This window comes from Camellia sinensis, chromosome 5, assembly GCF_055761805.1.
Source record: "Camellia sinensis isolate YWXY chromosome 5, ASM5576180v1, whole genome shotgun sequence".
Classification (NCBI taxonomy): Eukaryota; Viridiplantae; Streptophyta; class Magnoliopsida; order Ericales; family Theaceae; genus Camellia; species Camellia sinensis.
Window position 1 is genome coordinate 141,202,213 of NC_138965.1, and position 25,770 is coordinate 141,227,982.

A 25,770-nucleotide genomic window follows, 5' to 3' on the forward strand; every position below is an offset into this window, starting at 1 on the left:
ATACTGTGTCACAATCATGCCCCTTTGTTTCAGTTGGAGAAATTCTTGGATCATTTCTTGCCTTACGGAGTTTGGGAAGTACTTTTCCATAAACAATTTCTTGAACTGTCGACAAGATAGTTCTGCCACTTGACGGCTTTCCTTATTCATTGTCCACCAGAAATCGGCCTTCCCGTTAAAGAGAAATGAAGCGAGGGACACTTGGTCCTGCTTGTTCTGAATCTCTAACGTCTCCAATATTTTCTTCACTTGCCTTATCCATGCCTCAGCCGTGTAGGGATTGGGTTCTCCGAAAATTTTTGGGGCTTGAGGTTTTGAAATTTCGCTATTAATTCTACTTTGTTGTTTTCACACCTAGGTTGGTTTCTTAGTTCATTAGTAATTGCCCGAACGAAATTCATAATGTCACTGTTGTTGTTGTTGTTGTCATTGGATCTATTTGCTCTAGTTCTTCCTGCCATTTTCTGTACGAAGGATATTATTGTTGCACCCTTTATTTGTTTATTATTATTATTATTATTATTATTATTATTATTATTTTCTATTTAAAGATAAAATGCAAGTAGAATAGTCCAACACACAAACTTTTAAATACTAGGATTTCATTAATGATAATAAAAGATCAGTACATTCATAAAAGAAAAAGGAAAACAAAACAAACAAAAAAAAATATTCATTCTACCCCTACCTATTTCATTGTGGTATATATATATATATATATATTTACCAAAAACCCTAAGTTAGAAACTAGGACTATTATAATTAAGTGCTATAAAATTTGTTGTTGTCCTAACTTCTACACTTGTCATTGCCTAACTAAGCAAATGGGCACAACGTTGATGCACTATCTCCTCAAACTCCCATGCCTCATCGGGTAGCCCCTAACACTCCCAGTAGACAAGGACCATTTGCTTCCCATTATGACCCACCATTCGTCTAATCACGTGGGTAGGGATCTCGTGATACGTGGCAGCTCTATAAAAATTCACTAATCAGTCTAGGGTTCGGACAACATGACCGAAAAGAGGTTGGGTAGTCCGAATATCTTGGAGTAGAAACGCATCACCCTTGTTTGCGACGTACTGCGGAGGTAGGTTCCATACTTGATAGAAATTATTGTCCAGATATTCTTTTATCTGGACTGGCCCGATAAACATATCCCTCCTATGCGAGCTCCTCCAATAGCACATCCTAGTAGGGGTAATCCTCACAAATACTGCCTTTCCATATTGCAGGACGGGTGGCACCATCATATGTCTCAAGGCTGCCTCAGGGCCGTCCTCTATCGAGGATTCAGGATTAGACTCCTCTATTTCCTGATTAGAGTCAGACTCAGGATCGAAATCACCCTCAGCTCCTACTTCAAATTCTTCTTCCAAGTTCTCTTCTAGCTCTTCTTCTGGGTCCTCCTCTGGATCCTCCTCCCAGTCAATAGGCTTATCTAACATCTCAAGTTCTTCCTCCAACTATCCATTTTGATTTTCGTTTTCCATCTACAAAAATCAAAAATTTACTTAGTAACTAAAAATGCTTACTATAACCACTAAAAAGTTATTTAACAAGCAAGCTTAGGGTTTCGCAAGGTCTCAAAGGTTTCTCAACCTAAGCTTTGATACCATGATGTGACATCCTAAGATTTAAGGACATCATAATAAAGTTTAAAACTTAAAATCAATTTTCTTAATTAAGGATTCTCATCAATGTTGCCACCAAATTTATCATCATCCATTAATTAACAACATAGAAACTAAAAGTTCTTAAATTACAACTCCAATCAAACTTAAAACTTTGTCTTAGAACACAAATATAAAAGGAAACTAGAGAAAAACTAGAAAACTCAAAAAAATGGTTCATGAAATTTTGGCACGCTTCAAGCTAACCAAGGTTGAATGTTACCTTCTAACACCTCGGTGTTTCCTTTGGTTTCTTCGGTACCTGGCATAAAACACCACGGCAACGGGAATGCCAATAAGCAACGAGCTCAATAAGATACTACAACCCGAAAATACCCTCCCCGATAATAATACTCACAATTAATGAATACTGTGTAGTTAATAGAGTAACAAGCAGCATTTAATAAGCATAACAGGAATGTTATCAGTTGAAGTAATAACAATAGATAATAAGAACAATGGCAAACGGAAGCAGTATTTCATCATAAGGAAAAATGACAACTTTTCTTTTAAATTCACATAGATTTAGCTTATCAGATAAGTTTAAGTAACTCCCCTCAGAGCACTATTTCCACTCAACCGCTAAACAATGGCCACGGGAATTCTGACTCCCCCTTGGTCAAATATTTAAATGTTACTTACTGTAACTACCAATGATGCCCACGTACCAGGGTTACGTACCCGAGTCGTGACATCATGGCTTGCCCCAAGGGAACGGTCTATGTTGTGACATCCGCACCACCAACCTTATATCACCTACACCGATAAAAGCCGAAATACCTTCCCATGCCATGCTAGGGTTTGCAACTCACTTGCGTAAGATTCTAAGCCAGGCTCACCCCATCACTTTTACACTTTAATGTATCATTGGTTAAATTTCGTGTTTCTTTACTTGTTGAGATATTCACAATAGTTCAAAATTTAATTACCAATAATGTTATATCAACTCATTAAAATTCTCAACCTAAAATATTACACATGTCACACAATAATAAACAAATGTACAAAATTTAAATAAAAAATTTATTTAAACCATGGTATGAAATAAAAATGTAGATATCAAAAAGAAGAAATAAATCATAGTCACACACATGCATGGATTTTTAATCTACAAGATTAGACTAGCACAATATTAAATTTTGGTCCAAATAAACAATTAAATAGATAATTTTTTATTCCTCCTTAATCTGTCAAAATTTTTCAAAACGTATATCGCGCAATTAAAATTATAAATAAATTACTTATACGAATCTAAAATTCATATAAATCTACAGAATACTCAATAAGCATGTTATGGTCATTTTTCAGAAAGCATTTTCCAAAGATAAATTATAAATAATTCTGAAAAATTCCAAGAAAGTTTATGACACAGGTTTATCACATTTTCTTAAATTAATTCCATACTTAAATTTATAAATCAATTCCATAATCTAAAAATTTATTATGAAACTAGACTTCTCAAATTTCATTTTTTGTTTTAGAAATTACCAGATTTGGTTTAATATAGAATTTTTTTATGAATTTTCAAACATATAGTAAATCTGTCTTGCAGCTCCAGATTTAACTAAAAATTTGTATAAATTCGTACAAAACTCCATAATTGTTGAAAAATTTTGTGGATGAACTAGACATCATTATCAACAACTTTGTAGAAAAAATCATCTCAAAATTTTGAGTATAAAATTGTAAAAACAATTCGTACAACTAATCAGCAGATTTAAGGGCCAAAAAGAAATCTCCAATCATCCCTTTAATGGTATAAACTACACATGCAAGCCTATTTTCACAATAATGCCATGACTTTTAGACTATCAATATGTTCAAATATTTGATATACACATCACAAAATTTTTATCTATAATTATTGCTAGGATCACAATCTAAAATTTTAACCTTAAAAAAATGAGTGGGTTGAGAGAGTTTTCTTACTTAATAATAGAGTGGTAAAATGGTAGAGAATTTTGGATTCCTTATTCTCCTACTCTTCTTCCTCTCCTACTACTTAACAAATATATGCACTGTGGTAGGCATATTAATAGCCCCCCCTTCACCTGAGGCTCTCTTTCTTTCTTTCTCTTTCTCTTCATTCTAAGTAGTCACTTTCCCTCAATTCCAAGAGCATAATGAGCTCTTCTTCCCTATATTAAAATGCAAACAAACATGTGGCAAAGTTGCCACCGAAATTTGCAAAAGTTTAATATCTATAATTGTGTATTTGTGAGGGTTGCTTAAAATTGATACACTAAGATTTTTAACTAAGGTATTAAGTAAGAATAGTTATCATGTTGAATCTTAGTTAAAATAATTTATAAACAATAAATATTGAATACCCACAAAATTATTGTTCTTAATAATGTCTTTGTTAATGATTGAATTGAGTTAATTTAAAACTAACTTTTACACTAATATATATTTTAGATAAACTCTAGATAAAATTAATTTATTTATTTATTTTCTTTTAAGAATAATTAGATGCGGGTTTTCACAGTTTGTGACGTCATCGCCACATCACACGCCATCTGGTAGTCACATCATCGATACGTTAGCCTAGGCCAGAGCCACGTGTCTCCCACATCATAGACACATCAGTGCCAGCTCATTGACATGTCAGCGCCACGTCAGTGCCACGCCAAAGACGCGTGTCTGACAAGTCAGCACGCTTGTTGACCGGTAAGGATGGCAATCTAAACCTGGCCTGACGGGGACCCAACCTCCAATCCCGAATTGAGCCGGTTTTTCCCAAAAAAATACCCCCGACGGGCCGGGAATGGTATTCAAAAATCAATCCCCGATGATTTTCGGGCCAGGGACGGTGATACATTTCTAAGCCCCGACCCCGGCCCCGATGTAAAATTACAAGTATATCCCTGTTTATATATATGTTTATGTTTAGGGTTTGGTTGAATCAATCACAACACAACATAAGAAGAGAGAGGTCCTTGCTGCTGCTGCTCTCTCTCTCTCACTCTTACCGCCGCTGTTCTCTTTCTCTCTCACACACACGACGTCAATGACTGCTGCTCACAGAGGCAGACTTGAAGTTCCTTTTTGTCACCTAAACAAAAGGATTATGCTAAGTAGGAACTGATATCCTCCCTAGTAGTTGTATGTATGGCCACAAAATCAAATGCTTCATTTATGTAGTTTATATATTAGTTTTTGTACTTTTGCTGATTCTGAATGATCCCACAAATGAGAAAGAAAATGAAAGTTGAATCTCTGCATGACCTACATCAAAATGCTCTCTCTCTCTCTCTCTCTCTCTCTCTCTCTCTCTCTCACTCTCATTAAACTAGATCTAGGGATTTCAGTTTCAGATCTGAGTGTATATATGTGTATATATATATATATATATATGTATGCCCCTGTTTTTGACCTCTGTTTTTTTTTTCTTCTTCTTCTTCTTCTTCATGGATACTGAGTGTATATATCTATATATATCTCAATGTATATATGTATATATATATATATATATATATGTATGTATCACTGTATCACAGCATTGGACAATCTGAGTGTAAATATGTTCTGTTACTGTATCAATCTGAGTGTATTAGAGTATTGGACCTCGGGGATTTTTCGGATTCGGGGATACTCGATCCCCGATTGGGGGCGGGGGCGGGGGCGGGGGCAGGGGGGCCAAGGGACTCCCTACCAGGGATCAGGGCCGGAGACGGGGAATTTATCAATTTCGGGGATCAGGGACGGGAAGTGCAGTCCCCGGCCCCGCCCCACCCCGTTGCCATTCCTATTGACTGTCAGGCTTACCTGACCCGACCCAGAAGCAGGGGGATTATCCGGTGCTATGCGGCTAAGGCACATTTGTAGATTTGAACTACCGAAATTGTTTTGGCCAGATTTAAGCCATTTGAATTCCGATTTTGACGATCCAATAGTGGTTTCCAACTATTTGGAGTATTCCAGAGAGATCCGTACGGTCAGATCATTAAATCAGAGTTTCTGTTAAAAGTAAGAAGACGATGGAAGAAGCGACTTCAACTTCAAGATCCATGATCAAGTTGAATACTCCCAATTATGCAATCTGGATGCCGCGGATGGAAGACATCCTACATTATAAAGACCTATTCAACCCTATTGCTCTAAAAGGGGTTAAACCAAAAGAAGTGAAGAATGAGGACTAGATAAAGATACTAAAGAACTAATGGTATTTTTAAAATTTTTTGAATTCTCTTCAAAAAATTATTTTTGAAATAATACCTCAAAACAAAAACCAAACAAGGCCACTAAATTGGAAGTGGCATTTAAACAATTGAAGGGGAGAGTACATACCCACAGTTTGCAGCTTGCACTAGTTGTCAATAAATTCGTTTGATGCACTTTAGAGATTAGCAAGAACTTGACAAGTAAAATACAAACTACTTAAGATTCATAAAACTAGTTGAGATTACACACTCTCTCCCTGCAAATATACATGAATCAATTAGAACCACAAACAATGAAGCATGAGTGCCAAAAAATAGGGGAACAACTTTAACGTCTTCAAGCATTGATTCATTGGTTATTCAAACTTCATTCATAAACAAGAAGAAGGTGTCAACTCTAGCCCACATGAAGGAGTAGTTAAAGGTTGGCTGTTTGGCTCTCCAAGTCAAGACGTAGGAGGGGAGATGGTAGGTGGTAGCCCTTCTAATTACTCCTATTCCTTGACTTTGTTCCCTCTCGTTTGTGTATAAAATAGGAAGAGGTGAGCTGAGTTAGATCATCAGGAAAAGAGAAAGACAGAATAGGGAGTGTAATCTGTGAGAGAGAGTGCTATAGAGAGAGAGTAATGTGTGAGTGTTGTAAACTCCCGCTGGGAAAAATTCTATAGTGGATATCTCTCCCGTAGACGTAGGCTATTACCGAACCACGTAAATATCTTGCCTTCTTTTTGTGTGTGATTGATTTCTGGTGTGCCTTAAACCTAATAAGTAATGTCAGAGCCTTGTTGGTGGATTTTCGAAAAAACAGGGTGTGTTTTTCAAAACTACCCAAAAATAAAGTTGCTCGAAATTCACTTTTAAGCATATGGGAGGAAAGCTCTCGATGAGAGGAGTCCAAAACCACAAAATCGAGCCGCAGACAATCTTCCAGGCGCTCTCACGCGCCACCTAAAAAAGGTGCATGAGTCTTACTCTCAGACATGTGCCGCACGCGCCGTTGACAGGACGGGCGCATCACACCAGTCTCAAGTACGCGCCCTACGCGCGGCGGAAGAAAGAAGGAGAGTGATGTGCGCGTGTTCGTGATGTCCCCGCCACATCACACGCCATCTGGCAGTCACATCATCGACACCTCAGCATAGGCCAGAGCCATCTATCTGCCACATTATAGACAAGTCAGTGACACGTCATTGACACGTTAGCGCCACCTCATTGACACGCCAGCGCCACGTCAGAGACGCGTGTCTGACACGTCAGCACGCTTGTTGACCGGTCAACGTGTCGGGCTGACCCAACCCGATCCAGAAGCAGGGGGATTATCAGGTGCTACGCAGCTAAGGTACATCTGCATATTTGAACTGCCGAAATTGTTTTGTCCAGATTTGAGCCATTTGAAGTCCGATTTTGATGATCCAATAGTGGTTTCCAACTATTTGGAGTATTTCAGAGAGATCCATACGGTCAGATCATTAAATCAGAGTTTCTGTAAAAAGTAAGAAGACGATGGAAGAATCGACTTCAACTTCAGGATCCATGATCAAGTTGAATACTCCCAATTATGCAATCTGGATGTCGCGAATGGAAGACATCCTACATTATAAAGACCTATTCAACCCTATTGCTCTAAAAGGGGTTAAACCGAAAGAAGTGAAGAATGAGGACTAGATAAAGATACTAAAGAACTGAGGGTATTTTTAAAATTTTTTTAAATTCTCTTCAAAAAATTATTTTTGAAATAATACCTCAAAACACAAACCAAACAAGGCCACTAAATTGGAAGTGGCATTTAAACAATTGAAGGGGAGAGTACATACCCACAGTTTGCAGCTTGCACCGGTTGTCAACAAACTCGTTTGATGCACTTGAGAGATGAGCATGAACTTGACAAGTAAAATACGAACTACTTAAGATTCATAAAATTAATTGAGATTACACACTCTCTTCCTACAAATATATATGAATCAATTAGAACCCACAAACAATGAAGCATGAATCCCAAAAAAATAGGGGAACAACTTTAATGTCTTCAAGCATTGATTCATTGGTTATTCAAACTTCATTCATAAACAAGAAGAATGCGTTAACTCCAACCCACATGGATGAGTAGTTGGAGGTTGGCTGGTTGGCTCTACAAGTCAAGAAGTAGGAGGGGAAATGCCAGGTGGTAGCCCTCCCAATTACTCATCTTCCTTGACTTTGTTCCCTCTCGTTTGTGTATAAAATGGGAAGAGGTGAGCTGAGTTAGATCATCAGGAAAAGAGAAAGACAGAACAGAGAGTGTAATCTGTGAGTAAGAGTACTATAGAGAGAGTGTGAGGTGTGGGTGTTGTAAACTCCTTCCAAGAAAAATTCTATAGTGGATATCTCTCCCGTAAACGTAGGCTATTACTGAACCACATAAATATCTTTTCTCATTTCTGTGTGTGATTGATTTCTGGTGTCCTTTAAGCCTAACAAGTGGTGTCAGAGCCTTGTTGGTGGATTATCGGAAAAACAGGGTGTGTTTTTCAAAACTGCTTAGAAATCAAGGTTCTCGAAATTCACTTTTAAGCATACAGGAAGGAAGCTCTCGACGAGAGGAGTCCAAAACTGCAAAGTCGAGCCGCAAACAATCTTCACACGCCCTCACGCGCCACCTAAAGAAAGCGCATCAGTATCAGTCTCAGACACGTGCCACACACGCCGTTGACAGTACCGACGCATCATACTAGTCTCAGGCACGCGCCCTATGCGCGGTGGAAGGAAGAAAATGAGTGGTGTGCACCTATTCGTGATGTCATCGCCACGTCACACGAGATCTGGCCGTCATGTCATCGACACGTCAACCCAGACCAAAGCCACTTGTCTGCTACGTCATCGACACGTGAGAGACACGTGTCTGACACGTCGTACGCTTGTTGACTGGTCAACCTGTCGGGCTGACTCGACCCGACCTAACCCGACCCAAAAGCAGAGGGATTATCTGGTGCTATGTCGCTAAGGCACACTCGCAGATTTGAACCGTCGAAATTATTTTGGCTAGATCTGAGCCATTTGAAGTCCGATTTTGACGATCCAATTGTGGTTTCCAACTACTTGGAGTATTGCAAAGAGATCCGTATGGTCAGATCGTTGAATCAGAGTTTCTGTAAAAAGTAAAAAGACGATGAAAGAATCTACTTCAACTTCAAGATCCATGATCAAGTTGAATCCTTCCAACTATGCAATCTGGAAGCCGCGAATGGAAGATATCCTATATTATAAAGACCTGTTTCACCCTATTGCTCTAAAAGCGGTTAAATCAGAAGAAGTGAAGGATAAAGACTGGATAAAGATCCTAAAGAACTGCGGGTATTTTTTATATTTTTTAAATTCACTTCAAAATATTATTTTTGGAATAATACCTCAAAACACAAACCAAACAAGGCCACTAAATTGGAAATGGCATTTAAATAATTGATGGGGAGAGTACATATCCACAGTTTGCATCTTGCACAGATTGTCAATAAACTCGTTTGATGCACTTGAGAGATTAGCATGAACTTGACAGGTGAAATATGAACTACTTAAGATTCATGAAACTAGTTGAGATTACACACTCTCTTCCTGCAAATATACATAAATCAATTAGAACCCACAAACAATGAAGCATGAGTCCCAAAAAATAGGGGAACAACTTTAACGTCTTCAAGCATTGATTCATTGGTTATTCAAACTTCATTCATAAACAAGAAGAAGGTGTTAAGTCTAGCCTACATGGAGGAGTAGTTGGAGGTTGGCTGGTTGTCTCTTCAAGCCAAGAAATAGGAGGGGAGATGGCAGGTGGCAGCCCTCTCAATTACTCATCTTCCTTGCCTTTGTTCCCCCTCGTTTGTATATAAAATGGAAAGAGATGAGCTGAGTTAGATCATCTAGAAAAGAGAAAGACAGAACGGAGAGTGTCATCTGTAAGTGAGAGTGCTATAAAGAGAGTGTGTGGTGTAAGTGTTGTAAACTCCCTCCGAGAAAAATTCTATAGTGGATATCTCTCTCGTAGACGGAGGCTATTACCAGAAGGAAGCTCGAAATTCACTTTTAAGCATACAGGAAGGAAGCTCTCGACGAGAGGAGTTCAAAACTGCAAAGCCAAACCGCAGACAATCTTCCACGCGCTCTCACGCGCCATCTAAAGAAGGCGTGTGAGTCTCTGTCTCAGACACGTGTCGCACGCGTCGTTGACAGTATCGGCGCATCACACCAGTCTCAAGCAAGCGCCCTACGCGCAACGGAAGGAAGAATGAGAGCCAATGTACGCGTGTTCGTGATGACACCGCCACGTCACACGCCATCTAGCAGTTATGTCATCGACACGTCAACCCAGGCCAGAGCCACATGTCTGCCATATCATAGACACGTCAGTGACGTATCAGTGCCACCTCATCGACACGTCAGCGCTACGTTAGAGACGCGTGTCTAACACGCCAGCACGCTTGTTGACTGGTCATCCTGTCGGGCTGACCAAACCCGACCTAGAAGCAAAAGGATTATCTGGTGCTACGCGGCTAAGGTACATCCGTAGATCTGAACCGCCAAACTTGTTTTGGCCTGATTCGAGCCATTTGAAGTCCGATTTTGACGTTCCAATAGTGGTTTCCAACTATTTGGTGTATTCTAGAGAGATCCGTATAGTCAGATCGTTGAATCAGAGTTTCTATAAAAAGTAAGAAGACGATGCAAGAATCGACTTCAACTTCAAGATCCATGATCAAGTTGAATCCTTTCAACTATGCAATCTGGAAGCCGCGGATGGAAAACATCCTATATTATAAAGACCTATTTGACCTTATTGCTCTAAAATGGGTTAAACCGGAAGAAGTGAAGGATGAGGACTAGATAAAGATCCTAAAGAACTGAGGGTATTTTTGAAATAATAAACCAAACAAGGCCACTCAATTGGAAGTGGCATTTAAATAATTGAAGGGGAGAGTACATACCCACAGTTTGCAGTTTGCACCGGTTGTCAATAAACTCGTTTGATGCACTTGAGATATTAGCATAAACTTGACAGGTAAAATACGAACTACTTAAGATTCATAAAACTAGTTAAGATTACACACTCCCTTCCTGCAAATATACATAAATCAATTAGAACCCACAAACAATGAAGCATGAGTCCCAAAAAATAGGGGAACAACTTTAACGTCTTCAAGAATTGATTCATTGGTTATTCAAACTTCATCTATAAACAAGAAGAAGCTGTTAACTCCAGCCCACTTGGAGGAGTAGTTGGAGGTTGGCTGGGTGGCTCTTCAAGTCAAGAAGTAGGAGGGGAGATGGCAGGTGGCAGCCCTCCCTATTACTCATCTTCCTTGACTTTATTCCCTCTCATTTGTGTATAAAATGGGAAGAGGTGAGCTAAGTTAGATCATCAAGAAAAGATAAAGACATAACAGAGAGTGTAATTTGTGAGTGAGAGTGCTATAGAGAGAGAGTAAGATGTGAGTGTTGTAAACTCCCTTCAGGAAAAATTCTATAGTGGATATCTCTGCCGTAGACGTAGACTATTGCTGAACCACGTAAATATCTTTTCTCCTTTACGTGTGTGATTGATTTCTAGTGTGCCTTAAACCTAACAATTGGTGTTAAAGCCTTGTTGGTCGATTTTCAAAAAAATAGGGTGTGTTTTTGAAAACTACCCAGAAATCAAGTTGCTCGAAATTCACTTTTAAGCATACAGAAAGGAAGTTCTTGACCAAAGGAGTCAAAAACTACCAAGCCGAGCCGCAGACAATCTTCCATGCGCTCTCACGCGCCACCTAAAGAAGGCACGTGAATCTCAGTCTTAGATACGTGTTACGCGTGTCATTGACAGTATTGACGCATCACACAAGTCTGAGGCACGCGCCATGGGGGAAGAAAAAGAAGAGTGGTGTGCGCATGTTCATGACGTTACTGCCACGTCACACATCATCTGGCAGTCACGTCATAGACACATCAGCCCAGGCGAGAGCCACGTGTCTGGCACATCAGTGACACGTCATTAACATGTTAGAGCCACATCAGAGACACATGTCTAACACGTCAACACGCTTGTTGACTGGTCAACTTGTCGGGCTGACCCGACCTGACCCAAAAGCAGAGGGATTATCTGGTGCTACGCGGCTAAGGTACCTCCGCAGATTTGAATCGTCAAAATTATTTTGGCTAGATCTGAGCCATTTGAAGTCCGATTTTGACGATCCAATAATGGTTTCCAACTGTTTGCAGTATTCTAGAGAGATCCATACGGTCAGATCGTTGAATTAGAGTTTCTATAAAAAAGTTTGAAGATGATAAAAGAATCTACTTCAACTTCAAGATCCATGATCAAGTTGAATACTTCTAACTATGCAATATGGAAGCCGCGGATGGAAGACATCCTATATTATAAAGACCTGTTTGACCCTATTGCTCTAAAAAGGGTTAAACTGGAAAAAGTGAAGGATGAAGACTGGATAAAGATCCTAAAGAACTTAGGGTATTTTTTTTAATTTTTTAAATTCTCTTTAAAAAATTATTTTTGAAATAATACCTCAAAACACAAACCAAACAAGGCCACTAAATTGGAAGTGGCATTTAAATAATTGAAGGGAAGAGTACATACCCATAGTTTGCAGCTTGCACCCATTGTCAATAAACTCGTTTGATGCACTTGAGAGATTAGCATGAACTTGAGAAGTAAAATACGAACTACTTAAGATTCATAAAATTAGTTGAGATTACACTCTCTTCCTACAAATATACATGAATCAATTAGAACCTACAAACAATGAAGCATGAGTCCCAAAAAATAGGGGAACAACTTTAACGTCTTCAAGCATTGATTCATTGGTTATTCAAACTTCATTCATAAACAAGAAGAAGGAAAGTCTAGAATGTATCTAAATATCAACGAACTCAAGAAGATGGAATACCAACAAACTCAAGAATGCTAGAACAATTGCCAGGGCAGTAGTGGCTTTTATAAAAATGCCGAAAGCATAACTTGTTAACACTTAGAAATAGTATCAACAACTGTAACAAGATATGTTATGTTACCTACAGGTACTTTGTACTTTGAACTTATTTAACATAAGTATTAGCAAATGAGGGAGAGAACCCTAAGTTTCTTTCTCTTCATTGTCTCAAATCATTTCTCTTTCCTTCCTTCCTTCCTTCTGTCTTTTTTTTCCCCCTCTACTAATTCTAACATCACCAACAAAATAATATAATGGTTAACTAAAAATCATATGCAATAGGAGACTCAAATTCCCACCTTTGTATAGCTTTATTTCCCCGCAAAGCTGCAAGATGGGCAAGTTGACGTATTTGATCAAAATTTCTTTGATCCATCGCCTCTTTATCAAATATAGCATCTGACAAAACAACTGCTGATGCTCCATTTTCAATGTATTCCCCTATCAAATCTGCAGCAAATTCCAAGCGTATGTTCATTCACCTCACAAAAAATAATAAAATAAAATAAAATAAGTCCTACAAATAATTAATCTTGAACAAACTAAATGTAAGATATGATTCAGATGTACAAGAGATCAATTATACTCGAAGAAAACAATATTGTAGTTCTCAAGCCAGTTCAAATTTTTAACTATTACAAAGGCTATTGGGCATACATTGTTGGCTCTAGTCCACATGGAGGAGTAGTTGGAGGTTGGCTCCAAGTCAAGAAGTAGGAGGGGAGATGGCAGGTGGCAGCCCTCTCAATTACTCATCTTCCTTGACTTTGTTCCCTCTCATTTGTGTATAAATTGAGGTGATAAGGAAGGGATGAAACACAACACAGACAGAGCAAGAGAGAATCAGAGAGAGTGTGTGTAAATCTATAGAAAGTGAGTGTCAATTCTGTAACCTTCCTCGGGAAATTCTATAGTGAAATCTCTCTGTAGATGTAGGCAATTTTCGAACCACGTAAATATTTTATCTCCTTTCTATGTGTGTGATTGATTTCTGGTATGCCTTAATCTTAACAAGTGGTGTCAGAGCCTTGTTGGTCGATTTTCAGAAACAGGGTATGTTTTTCAGAATTGCCCAGAAATCAAGTTCCTCGAAACTCACTTTTGAGTATACATGAAGAAAGCTCTCGACGAAAGGAGTCCAAAACTGCAAAGCCGAGCCCCAGACAAGTTTCCATGTGCTCTCATGTGCCACCTAAGAAGGCGCGTGAGTCTCAATCTTAGACACGCGCCACACCCGCCATTGACAATACCGACATATCATACTAGTCTCAAGCATGCTCAACGCATGGCGGAAGGAAGAAGGAGAGTCCTCTGCGCGTGATAGTGACGTCATCACCACGTCAGTGCTACATTATCGCCACGTCAGCGCCAGGTGCCATAGACGTGTCTGCCATGTTAGCGCACTAGTTGACCGGTCAACTAGTCGGGTTGACCCAACCCAACCCATATACGAAGGGGTTATCCGATGCAACGCAGGTACGGTAATCCGTAGATTTGAACCGTTGAACATATTTTGGCTAGATTTGAGCCATTTGAAGTCCGATTTTGGTGATCCAATAGTGGTTTCCAATTATTTAGAGTATTCCAGAGAGATCCTTATGGTTAGATTTTTGATTTAGAGTTTCTGTAAAAAGTAAGAAGACGATGAAAGAATCTACTTAAATTTCGGGATCGATGATCAAATTAAATGCATCCAACTACGGAATCTGGAAGCCGCGGATAGAAGACATCCTATACTGTAAAGACCTATTTGATCATATTGCTCTAAAAAGGGTTAAACCGAAAGCAGAAAAGGATGAAGACTAGATAAAGATGACCCAGAAGGCTGTCGGTCAAATCAGACAATGGATAGACCATAATGTGTTCCACCATGTCGCCCAGGAAACAGATGCATATGTCCTCTGGACAATGTTAGAAGGAATATACCAGTCGAAGACCACTCGAAATAAAGCCTTGGTGATGAGAAGGCTTGTAAATCTGAAGTTGATGAATGATGTGTCAGTCGCCAAGTACACCAATGAATTCAAAGATTTGGTGAATCTACTTGCAACCATCAAGATGCCCTTGGATGATGAAATACAAGCTGTACTACTACTCAGTTTTTTACTAGACAGCTGGGAGACGTTGGTGGTTTCTGTCAGCAACTCTGCACCAGAGGGGAAGTTGACCATGAGCATGGTCACAGACTTCATGTACAATGAAGTGACAAGGAGGAAAGACATAGGAGGTTATCAGACCCACACTCTTGTCACAAAAGATAGAAGCAGAGACAGAGGTAGAAGAAGAGGCAAAGAAAGAAGCAAGAGTAGAGGCAATGAAACAACAAGAGTAAATCCAGAGACAGTACAAGTCAAGGTAACTCTAGCTTCACTTGCTTTCACTATGGCCAGGAGGGTCACATAAAGAGGAACTGCCTAAGCCAGAAAGATAAAGGCCAAAACAGTAAGTCAAAAGGAGAAGAGAACACGACGGCCACAACAACTGATGAAATACTTCTTGTAGTTGATAAAAATGAAGATTGCCTTCACGTGGCTGACCATAGCTACACAAAATGGGTGTTAGACACAGCTGCATCATATCACGCCACTTCTCATAGAAAACTCTTCAGCTCGTACAACGCTGGAGATTTTGGCACTGTTCGAATAGGGAATTCTAGCTATCAAAGACTGTGGGCATTGAAGACATTAGTATTTAGACTAATGTTGGACACAAGCTGATTCTTAAAGATGTGAGGCATGTTCCTGATTTGCGCCTCAATCTTATCTCCAAAAGTGCCCTGGACCAACAAGGCTATACAAGTACATTAAAAAATGGCCGTTGGAAGTTGACAGGAGGAGCTTTGACAATCGCCAGAGAAGAGATGTCTTCAACACTGTACAAGACTCAAACGAAGATTTGTCTGGAAAGCCTTAATGCAGCAGAAGACAAGGAGTCACCGGACTTATGGCACAGAAGACTGGCTCACATGAGTAAGAAGGGATTGTATCTGTTAGCAAAGCAATCCAAGATATCCTTATCCAAAGAGAGTGCCCTGAAGTCGTGTGATCATTGCCTTTATGGAAAGCAGCATCGAGTATCATTTAGTTTAACGAGCAAGAGGAAAACTGAAGTGCTCAGTACGGTATACTTGGATGTTTATGGCCCAATCGAAGTGGAGTCACTTGGCAGCCGCAATTATTTTCTAACTTTCATTGATGATACATCAAGGAAGTTGTGGTTGTATTTCCTGAAGACGAAGAATGAGGTATTCCAGCACTTTTAGGAGTTCCATGCAATGGTGGAAAGAGAGACCAGAAAGAAGTTGAAGTGTCTTCGCACAGATAATGGTGGCAAGTACACTTCCAGTGCTTTTGAAGCATATTATGCTAGCAGAGGTATCCGGCACGAGATAACAGTTCCCGGTACCCCACAACACAATGGTGTGGCAAAGAGGATGAACCACACTATTATTGAAAGAGTCAGATGCATGCTCAGAATGGCAAATTTGCCAAAGTCATTATGGGCTGAAGCCACCCGTACAGCCTGTTACCTCATCAACAGGTCACCTTCAATCCCGTTGAATTTTGTGATACCTAAGGAAGTTTGGTCCAGAAGAAAGGTATCATATTCTCACTTGAGAGTCTTCGGATGTAAGGCGTTCACACACTTCTCCAAAGAAAACAAACAGAAGCTTGATGACATGTCCACTCCATGTATATTTGTGGGCTATTTAGATGCAGTATTTAGGTACAAGTTGTGGGACCCAGTGAACAAGAAAATGTTCAGGAGCAGAGATGTTGGGTTCCATAAAGACCAGACCATAGCAGATTTTGAGAAATCAGCAAAGTCTAGAGTTGTTATCACTCAAGACTTGTTTCCATCTCCAGAACCCTCACAACATGCTAGAGTTGATGAGGTGCAACAAGAAGTGCTAGAGCTGCAAAATCCAATGCCAGAAGATGAGGATCAAGATGAAAGAGATGAAGACTCAGATGAAGAGGGTGTTGAGCAGGGGGAGTAACCTCTTCAACCAGAGGCAATTGGGCCTCAGTTGAGGAGATTTGGAAAAGTTGTCGTGCCATCAATCAAATATCCCGTTTCTCAGTATATTCCGTTTACAGATGAAGGGGAGCCTGAGAGTTTTTCGGAAGCAAAGAGTCATCCACAGAAAGATTGTTGGATGCAAGCCATGAAGGAGGAGATGAGTTCTTTGTAGAAGAACCACACTTATGAGCTTGTTTCACTTCCAAAAGACAGGAAGGCATTGAAAAACAAATGGTGCAAAAATTAAAAAAAGCCGGCAACGGTAAAATATTGCAACATAAAGCTCGCTTGATGGTCAAAGGTTTTGGGCAGAAGAAGGGAATTGATTTTGATGAGATCTTCTCTCTAATTATGAAGATAACTTCCATTTAAGTAGCTCTGGGATTAACAACTTGCTTGAATTTGGAGGTAGAACAAATGGATGTCAAGACTGCCTTTCTCTATGGTGACTTGGAGGAAGAGATCTATATTGAGCAGCCAGAAACATTTGAAGTTAAAGGAAAAGAAAATCTAGTCTGCAAACTGAAGAAGAGTCTCTATGGCCTGAAACAGGCGCTGAGACAATGGTACAAGAAGTTTGATTCATTCATAATGGATCACGAGTACACATGAACAGTAGTAGATTAGTGTGTGTATCTCCAAAGGTTTTCGGATGGAAACTTCATCATCCTACTGTTGTATGTCGATGATATGCTGATCATCGGACAAGATACTGCTATGATCAGCAAGTTGAAATAGGACTTGTCGTAGTATTTTGACATGAAGAATTTAGGTCCAGCATAGCAAATTTTGGGCATGAAGATTGTTCGTGACAGGAAAGTCAAGAAGATATGGCTGTCACAGAAAAAATATGTTGAACGGGTGATTGAAAGGTTCATCATGAAAGATGCCAAGCCAGTCAATACTCCTCTGGCTAACCATTTCAAGCTGAGCAAGAGTTCTTGTCCCTCATATACAAATGAAAGAGAAGAGATGGAGGCAATTCCTTACTCATCTGTTGTAGGGAGTTTGATGTATACAATGGTGTGTACCTGGCCAGATATAGCTCACGCAGTTGGCGTTGTAAGCAGATTCCTCGTCAATCCAGAAAATGAGCATTGAGAGGTAATCAAATGGATTCTTCGATATTTGAAGGGAACTTCAAAGATGTGTCTATGTTTTGGGGGAGCTGAACCAATTTTGGAGAGTTTTAAAGATGCCGACATGACGGGTGATCTTGATGGTAGAAAGTCTACATCATGATTTTTATTCACCTTTGCATGGGGAGCTGTTTTATGGTGGTCCAAACTACAAAAGTGTGTTGATTTATCTACAACAGAGGCAGAGTATTTTTCACCAAAAAAAAAAAAGACAGAGGCAGAGTACATTGTTGTCGCAGATGCTGAAAACAAAATGTTATGGTTAAAGTGGTTTCTCCAAGAATTGGATTTACAGTAGGAAGAGTACAAGGTACATTGTGATAGTCAGAGTGCAATTGATCTGAGTAAGAATTCCATGTACCATTCACGTACAAAGCACATTGATGTCCGATATCACTAGATACGAGATGTGATGGAAAAGTAGCTGATGAAACTGGTGAAGATTCACATGGACAAGAATCCTTCTGACATGATGACCAAGGTTGTCACCAGAGACAAACTGGAAGTTTGCAAGAATCGGACCAGGTTAGACTTCAAATAAGAAGTCAGTTATCCATATGGGCGTGGAGGAGGTGAATTGTTGGCTCCAGCCCACATGGAGGAGTAGTTGGAGGTTGGCTCCAAGTCAAGAAGTAGGAGGGGAGATGACAGGTGGCAACCCTTCCAATTACTCCTCTTCCTTGACTTTGTTCCCTCTTATTTGTGTATAAATTAAGGTGATGAGGAAAGGATGAAACACAACACAGACAGAGCAAGAGAGAATTAGAGAGAGTGTGTAAATCTATAGAAAGTGAGTGTGAGTTCTGTAATCTCCCTCCGGAAAATTTTATAGTGAAATCTCTTCGTGGACATAGGTAATTGCCGAACCACGTAAATATTTTCTCTTTTCGGTGTGTGTGATTGATTTCTGGTGTGCCTTAATCCTAAAATACATTACTATTGAAGATGACAATAAATGCTATTGGGTATTTCTTTTACAAAACCCTCTGGTAGAGATACACATGCACGCTATGCCAAAAATGAAAAATAGCTCACATGATTGAAAGATAAAAATTTTGAGATTTTTTAAGGAATTTCCAAGAAAATTTTGTCCACAAGGACTATTTGACGGATGCAGGTTGATGAATGCAAGGTTGAAGGTAATTGCATTTCTTCTTCTCAGATAACCCAACACCAAATAATTAGGGTTCTTTCTTTTTGTCAAAAACCTATGTTCAGCCCTAAATTGAAAGCAACAAACTTGTGACATGCTAAAAGAATAATCAAAGTTTTTATTTTTTATTTTATTTTTTTATTTTTTTATTTTCCTTCAAAGTAATCATGGAACATAAAGCAAATGAAACATGCAGGATTATAACTAAGAAAATGAGATTCAAATTACCAACCAATTGTTATGCCCTGAGAAGCAATCATCGAAATATGAGAAAAAGGCCTGTTTAGTGTTGATATGTACGGAATGCCACCTAATACAGAAACAGGATAAACCTATTGCCCATACCAACCCACCCCCCCCCCCCAAAAAAAAAAAAAAAAAAAGAATATTTTGCATTAGGCATCTGCCAATCTAAGTTTAGAGCCAGCCCATGTCAAACAAAGGCTTCACATGTAGAATTCTAAGGAATGAAGCATCATAGAATTTATTTAGATTGCTCATACTTTATCTACACATTCAAGTATTACGAAGGCTTTCTGAAATTGGATTTGCGGATAACTTAAGTAATGTGCTATAGATAATAAAATTAGCTTACAGAACATCATGATGCAGATATATTTAACTAAGAAATTTAAGTGCAGTATGTCCACAACTAAATCTATAAGTATTCAAGAAATAATTAGTAACATTGATTATTGATATGTATAAAAAGGTTCATTGAGTTGTAAACAAGACCTCTTTAGTTAACATGGAATAATGTTTCTTAGAACCAACAAGTGGTCTCAAAAACCAGGATTTAAGAGCTTGTTTACGAAGCATAGACGATTATACACTGCATCCAACTGGAAGATAGGCATCAGAAAATGTGGAAAACTGAATGGCACTAGCAGCAAAAGGGTCCTCCAAATGCCCATCAAGATCTAAAATCATACAGATTTTGTTTGCAAGCCTCCACCAAACAACTGGTGCAAACAAATAATGAGGTCTGAATGACGACTCTTGTGTATAGAAGCTCTCAAGATCCCCTCCCCTCTTTTCTTTTTGTTGTGGAACATAGTTGGTTATAAAGCAACAGGGACAAAACCATCTTGGAGGTATATAGATAACTATATATGTATATATATAGATATAATAATGAGAAATGTTGGTTTGTGGTCTCAAATTGTGTTGTGTTACTGTGTAAATTGAACAATTTGTGTGCGGTACAAATTGACATCTAGAAAATTACTTATCTAAACATTAGAAAACAGTTAACACCCACCTTGACAATTTTGGCACCAGAGTCATACGCAGATAATATCTAAATAAACCATGAAAATATAGTGTAAGCCCCAATTTATTTTGTCAAGTAAAAGAAGAACAAAAAAGATGAGAATTAAATTTGTTGAATACTCTTACTTCTGTTGGGGTCATTACACCTGGTATGTAAAGAGCTTCACTGCCTTGAGCATCATCCATAATATCCTGAAGACCGTTGAAAATATTTTAATTGAAGAAGTGATGTACATTACAGTGTATCAGAATTAGTTCATAAGGTTCAGGCTTCATGATGAAGAGCCACAGGGATGAATAAATAAAATCAAAGGATAATTTCAAAACAAGAAATGAAAGAAAGAAAGTGATTTCAAGATTCACACAATGAAATATTTCATGTTATAGAAGAATGCTATTTTCAACTTCTTGTGATGTATACCTTCACCATGGCAGGACTCATGAGGAATTTGGCTCCAGCATTTATGGCATTTTTTGCATCCTTAGAATTAAAAACAGTGCCAACCTGAAGGATACTCAGGAGCTCCAAAATTACCTTGTTAAATAAGACAGGAGAAGAAAAACAAAAGAAAAAAGAAAGAGAACTAGAGCATACTGGTGTGTAGGACACTGATACATAGGTATGGGAACGGTGTCTGTGCTTCCTAGGTCCTAGTTCTCTACCTAAAAGATTGTTTCTCTACTCTCATTATCAATTACGAGTCATTCTTCAAATTAAACAAGTACCTTGAGAGCTAAGAAGCATGGTCACACGATACAACATAGATAGGACAACATGGCAATTTTAAAAAAATTACACAACACGACACGTGGAGAACATACACAATATATAGTTTTATACATGTATAGTTTGATATGTCATATATATGAAAACTTCATTCAAAGACAATAAAAATAAAATAACACCAATTTTTGAAGTTTGATAGTTGATGCATTAATAGGTATAAATTTACATTATTTTTCTTTTATTGTTGGATCCTAAGTTATTTTGTTCAAACTTCTTATTTCAGATGTGTCTTTCCAAGTGTCTAAAGCATTTCCAGGTCTAAACAATTTTTAAATTTTAAATTTGTTTTTACAAGAAACAAAAAAAAAACAAAAAAAACAAAACAACAGGACAAGTTTGGATGTGTGTTTGGCACATGTTGGAAAGTGTTCAACAAGTGTCGGCGTCCGTCGCCATCACGCCACATTTAGTAAGTGTTCATTCTTCTTAGACAACATTTCTGGACTCTATCAAGTTGTTGTAACCAGGTTCTTGTTTACAAACTATAGCCAAAACAAAAATAAAACGTTAAGGAAACTAAGAGGAGCAAGGAAATAGTTACTCCTAATGTTGTTGTAGGATAGTCCTGCACCAGCTGTTGTAAAACCTGTGGGGTAAGAGAAAAAAAGAAGAAGCACTTATTAGCTCTCAAATATAATAGGCCAAGAGCAGCCCAAAAGCCAGAGCAATCAAATAGATAGTGAAACAACCTCAAACACACCTGGGGTGGACATCACAATCTCCAGCTACAACAAAGAAAATAATACATATCAGAAAAACCCTATACCATTATTATTTTATTGAACACCTACTGAACTAAATTTCTCAGTTAACTTCATTATGCACACAACCATCGTGTATACAAGTTCATCAAATCAAAAATTTGTCGAGCATTTCAAATTAGAGGAAGATGCAAAGAATTAGCCAGAACCATACTTCAACCACTAAAAACCTTCCCACCAAACCAAGGATGTTGTCATATGTTTTTTCATAGACTAAACTATTAAAATCTTTTCATCATTCTGATAATTAAAATTAGGAGCAATCACGAATTGGTGTCTATGAGTTTTGGTGTTGCACACGGAGTAATTATGCATCAAGAAAGCTCACAACTGAGATGCCACCATTAAGTGCAGCACAAGCAGCTTCCATTGCTAACTCTGCACTGTTAACAAAAAAGGGACAAAATTAATTAATCTGAATCCATGTGACAGAATGCCCATTCATATAATGCATTTAACAGCCAAAAATTGAAAGAACATAATAGAAGGGCGACGTTGGACTAATTTTTCTAAACCATAATTTAGATTTTAGGACTTAATGACGTGGCATAATTTACTCATATAATTCTATCTTCTCTGAATATAATATAATTACAGTAATAACCCATTAAAAATTCAAGATAATTGATCATTCATTTGATAGACACATGAAATTAAGATAGAATGCAATGTTGAGAGAGAGAGAGAGAGAGAGAGCATTTATTTATACTATGTAAATCAAGGTTTTGAAAATCGGACCGGACTGGCTGGTTCGTCCGGTCGGGGTTCCAGTCCGGACATACCCTCTGAACCGGCCAAAGCTAAAAACTGGTGTATTTAGTGAGAACTGGAAAAACCGGCGGTTGGACCGGTCAACCCGGAGCCGGTTCGCCAGGTTGTCTGGCTCGATTTTTTTTTTTTTTTAGTTTTTCTCTCTTTGTTTTTTTATTTTCTTTCTTTGTTTTCTTTCTTATTTTATATATATATATATAATATAAGAATATAAGAAAATTTTAATTTGAAACTCTTTTTCAAGGGTTTTCTCTTGTGAGAAATCCTATTAAGAGTTTGATGAAATTATTGTCAAAGTCTTCACCTATTTATAAGAAAAAAATTCTTTCAAAAAGACTCAAGAAATTCATATGGGATTCAATCAAATGTATTGGAGGGAATATTGAAATTTTGATATCCCTCCAAAATTTTTGCTCTCCTTTCAATCAAATTATTTGAATTAAAATCATATGGAGGGAATATTAAATGTTTTGATTTCATCTTCCAAAATTGAAATTAATAATATTTTAAAATATATTATTATATTTTTCAGTAAAAAAATATTAGGACAAATATTTAAGATAATTTAGTATTTTTAATTTTTAATTTTATTACTTATATTTTTATTTAAATATAATTTTAATATATTTATTACATCACGGTTCGATTCCGGTTCAACCCGACGGTTGAACCGGTAACCCGTCCACCTGATCCATCTTCCGATTCGCTCACTGATTCGGTTTTTAAAACATTGATGTAAATGCAAATACCTATTCAAATATATGAAATGAAGACTGCTGGTGGTATTGACACATTTGTGTCTCATATTTTGAATTTTTCCAAAATACGTGAGTTGATGTTTATGTAAAAAAGAAGAGGACATGATTTGAAACCAAAAGTCCTTACCACTTGAGTAGACAGACTATATATGTGTATTTTTCTTGGGAGAGGCTCCCGTTGGGATACCCAACTGGAGGTGCTGTTGGGCATCCGTGTACCCACCACAGAACCCACATCGATGGTCCGATCAATGTAATTTTTTGTAGGAATGAACCTTACACATTGAATGATTCAGATTATCGATATAGCTCAAACGGCAGTTCGATTTGGACTGGTGAGAAGCCGTGGCCATTTTTCTTTATCATTATTCTTATACTCTGATTTTTTTTTGAATTGCATGTGTGTGCAGCCCGCTAGTACTATATAATGCAAACACTTGAGCTGGTATGAATGTCACCGCTTTTTTTAATTCCTAAATTATCCTTGTTCCTTCTTCTTAACTACCCAATTCAAATACACTCATGGGTCTTTCCTAACTGCAGATCTGTACATTGTAATTGCAATTTTCAAAGCATTCCCACTTCTACTATAGAGAGAAAGAGGGATTGGTGTTACCTTTGGGCACGAAGGCAAGCGATGACGCCGGTGATTTTGATATGGGAAAGTGTAGTGTTGACGGGAGAGAGAGAGTGTGAAGGCGAAGAACGACAGCAGTGACAAGATGAGGAGGCCAAAGAAGAAGAAGAAGGCAGTTTTCGCAGTGGACTTATTGAAGATGAAGAAGAAGAAGGCCATACGCAGTAGTTGTAGCTCCCAACCGCCATTGCAATTTCAATTTCAGTTTCTCACTCACTTTTGGCATCTTGTTTCAGTTTTCTTATGATGACAGCCGATACACCAAGGATCCTCTAGAGTGTTTTATTCCTAAAGTTTCCTAGAGTGGTTTGTTGTGTGGTTGAGATTTAATGTTGAAAAATTGATGTGACTTGTCATTAAATCTCAACCACACAATGCACCATTCTAGAAAACTTTAGGGAAAAAAAACTCTAGAGGATCCTTGCTCCAGCGGATAAGGTATTTGGATAATATTCTTTGGCTTTTCAGAAAAAAATTGTTAAATAGAAATTAATTGGAACAAAATAAACACTAAAAAAATATTTAAAATTTTACTTTTACCTTCATATTTAGAAAATTATATAGTAAAAAAATGGATTTTTTTTTAAGACCCCTATTATTAAGATTTTATAGGATAAAAAACATACAACATTTTCATAGTGGTTGGGATCCTTCAATATTTTTCACAGAAATTTTGATCCAAAAAAATTTCAAAGTAGAGAAATTTTCGGTAAAATTTTTTCTGATTTGAAATTTCTCTAACTTTCTCTGTTCTCTATATTTTGAAATTTCTCTAACTTGCTCATAATTTTCTCAATATTTTAACCAATTTTATCTGATTTGCTCACAATTGTTTTTATGTTTTGACCAAATCAGAGAAAATTGTGTTTTGACAATGATGCTCGTGTCTTCTTCTCCATCGTCTACACTTGCGATTGCTACAATGGAGTCGTTTTTTTCATCTGGTACTGCACAACACAACCAGAGGAAGAGAAAAGAACAGTAAGAGCAAGATCACAAAGTTGCCCAATAGAGATTAGATTGAGAGTAAGATGAGGAATTAAATAAGTGCTAGGAAGGGAAACAGTAGAAGTAGAGACATGGCCTATATGGTTAACATGTATGGGAGAGCCATCAGCAGTATAAATGGTAGGAATATTAGATATAGACATAGTAGAAGAGAAAATAGTAGAATCCGATGTCATATGATTGCAACAAGCAGAATCAAAGAACCATGAGGAGGTACCTGAGGTGACTGACAGAGCAGTAGAGGGTGTACCAGAAGTAGAGAGAACCTGTTTGACTATGGATTCAATGTCATGAAGTGTGAAGGTTTGGTTGTGCTCAGGAGGAGCAACATCAGAGGAAGATGTGGCAGCAGTAACAGCAGTAGAATGAGAATGAGTAGCGGGCCGATAGCGGTAATGGGATCGAGATTGACCTCCTTTAGAACGATTGTCATGAGGTTGGCGATTGGGATTTTTGAAACAGTCACTCTGATAGTGGCCAGGACCAGTCTTGTTGCACCACTTACAAATCCGGATTGGACATGTAAGTAAACTATGATTAGAGTTATGGCAATAAGTGCATGATTGTGCAACGGATGATTTGCTAGGCTGATGGGAAGTAGCAAGAACATTGTGAGTCTGTGGAGTTTTGAGAGAGCCAAGACGAGTTTCTTCAGAAAGGAGTTCGGAGATG

The 25,770-nt window shown here is 38.2% G+C and overlaps 1 protein-coding gene across 6 annotated transcripts; it reads right to left on the bottom strand.

Annotated features, from left to right (window-relative positions):
- Nucleotides 1-591: 591 nt before the first annotated feature.
- LOC114289976 (uncharacterized) lies at nucleotides 592-24,343 on the bottom strand. 6 transcript variants are annotated; one of them, XR_014330203.1, is made up of 11 exons: nucleotides 24,070-24,343; nucleotides 22,253-22,307; nucleotides 21,853-21,888; nucleotides 21,705-21,749; nucleotides 20,798-20,899; nucleotides 20,503-20,568; nucleotides 20,366-20,404; nucleotides 19,337-19,436; nucleotides 13,089-13,239; nucleotides 12,438-12,565; nucleotides 1,594-1,935 (listed from the first exon to the last, which is right to left on the bottom strand). XR_014330203.1 is itself a non-coding variant. In XM_082869892.1 (10 exons), the coding sequence occupies exons 1-10, from the start codon at nucleotides 24,276-24,278 to the stop codon at nucleotides 1,442-1,444; spliced, it is 837 nt and encodes a 278-aa protein (XP_082726018.1). In that variant the 5' UTR covers nucleotides 24,279-24,343; the 3' UTR covers nucleotides 592-1,441. The 6 variants fall into 6 exon arrangements, 5 of the variants coding, with proteins under 5 accessions (XP_082726018.1, XP_082726020.1, XP_082726015.1 ...); XM_082869892.1 differs by lacking the exons at nucleotides 1,594-1,935; nucleotides 12,438-12,565 and adding an exon at nucleotides 592-1,493 and having other exon boundaries at nucleotides 20,798-20,881; XM_082869889.1 differs by lacking the exons at nucleotides 1,594-1,935; nucleotides 12,438-12,565 and adding an exon at nucleotides 698-1,493.
- Between the last annotated feature and the right edge of the window lie 1,427 nt (nucleotides 24,344-25,770).

Bases quoted from the DNA above. Each gene is read 5' to 3' on its own strand.
- LOC114289976 (XM_082869889.1), bottom strand. From the start codon at position 24,278: ATGGCGGTTGGGAGCTACAACTACTGCGTATGGCCTTCTTCTTCTTCA. The intron at 20,900-21,704 runs GTAACTATTTCC...GTAATTTTGGAG, and splicing joins ATCCTACAACAACATTAGGA to CTCCTGAGTATCCTTCAGGT. The intron at 19,437-20,365 runs GTGGGTGTTAAC...TATGGGCAATAG, and splicing joins CTGGTGCCAAAATTGTCAAG to GTTTATCCTGTTTCTGTATT.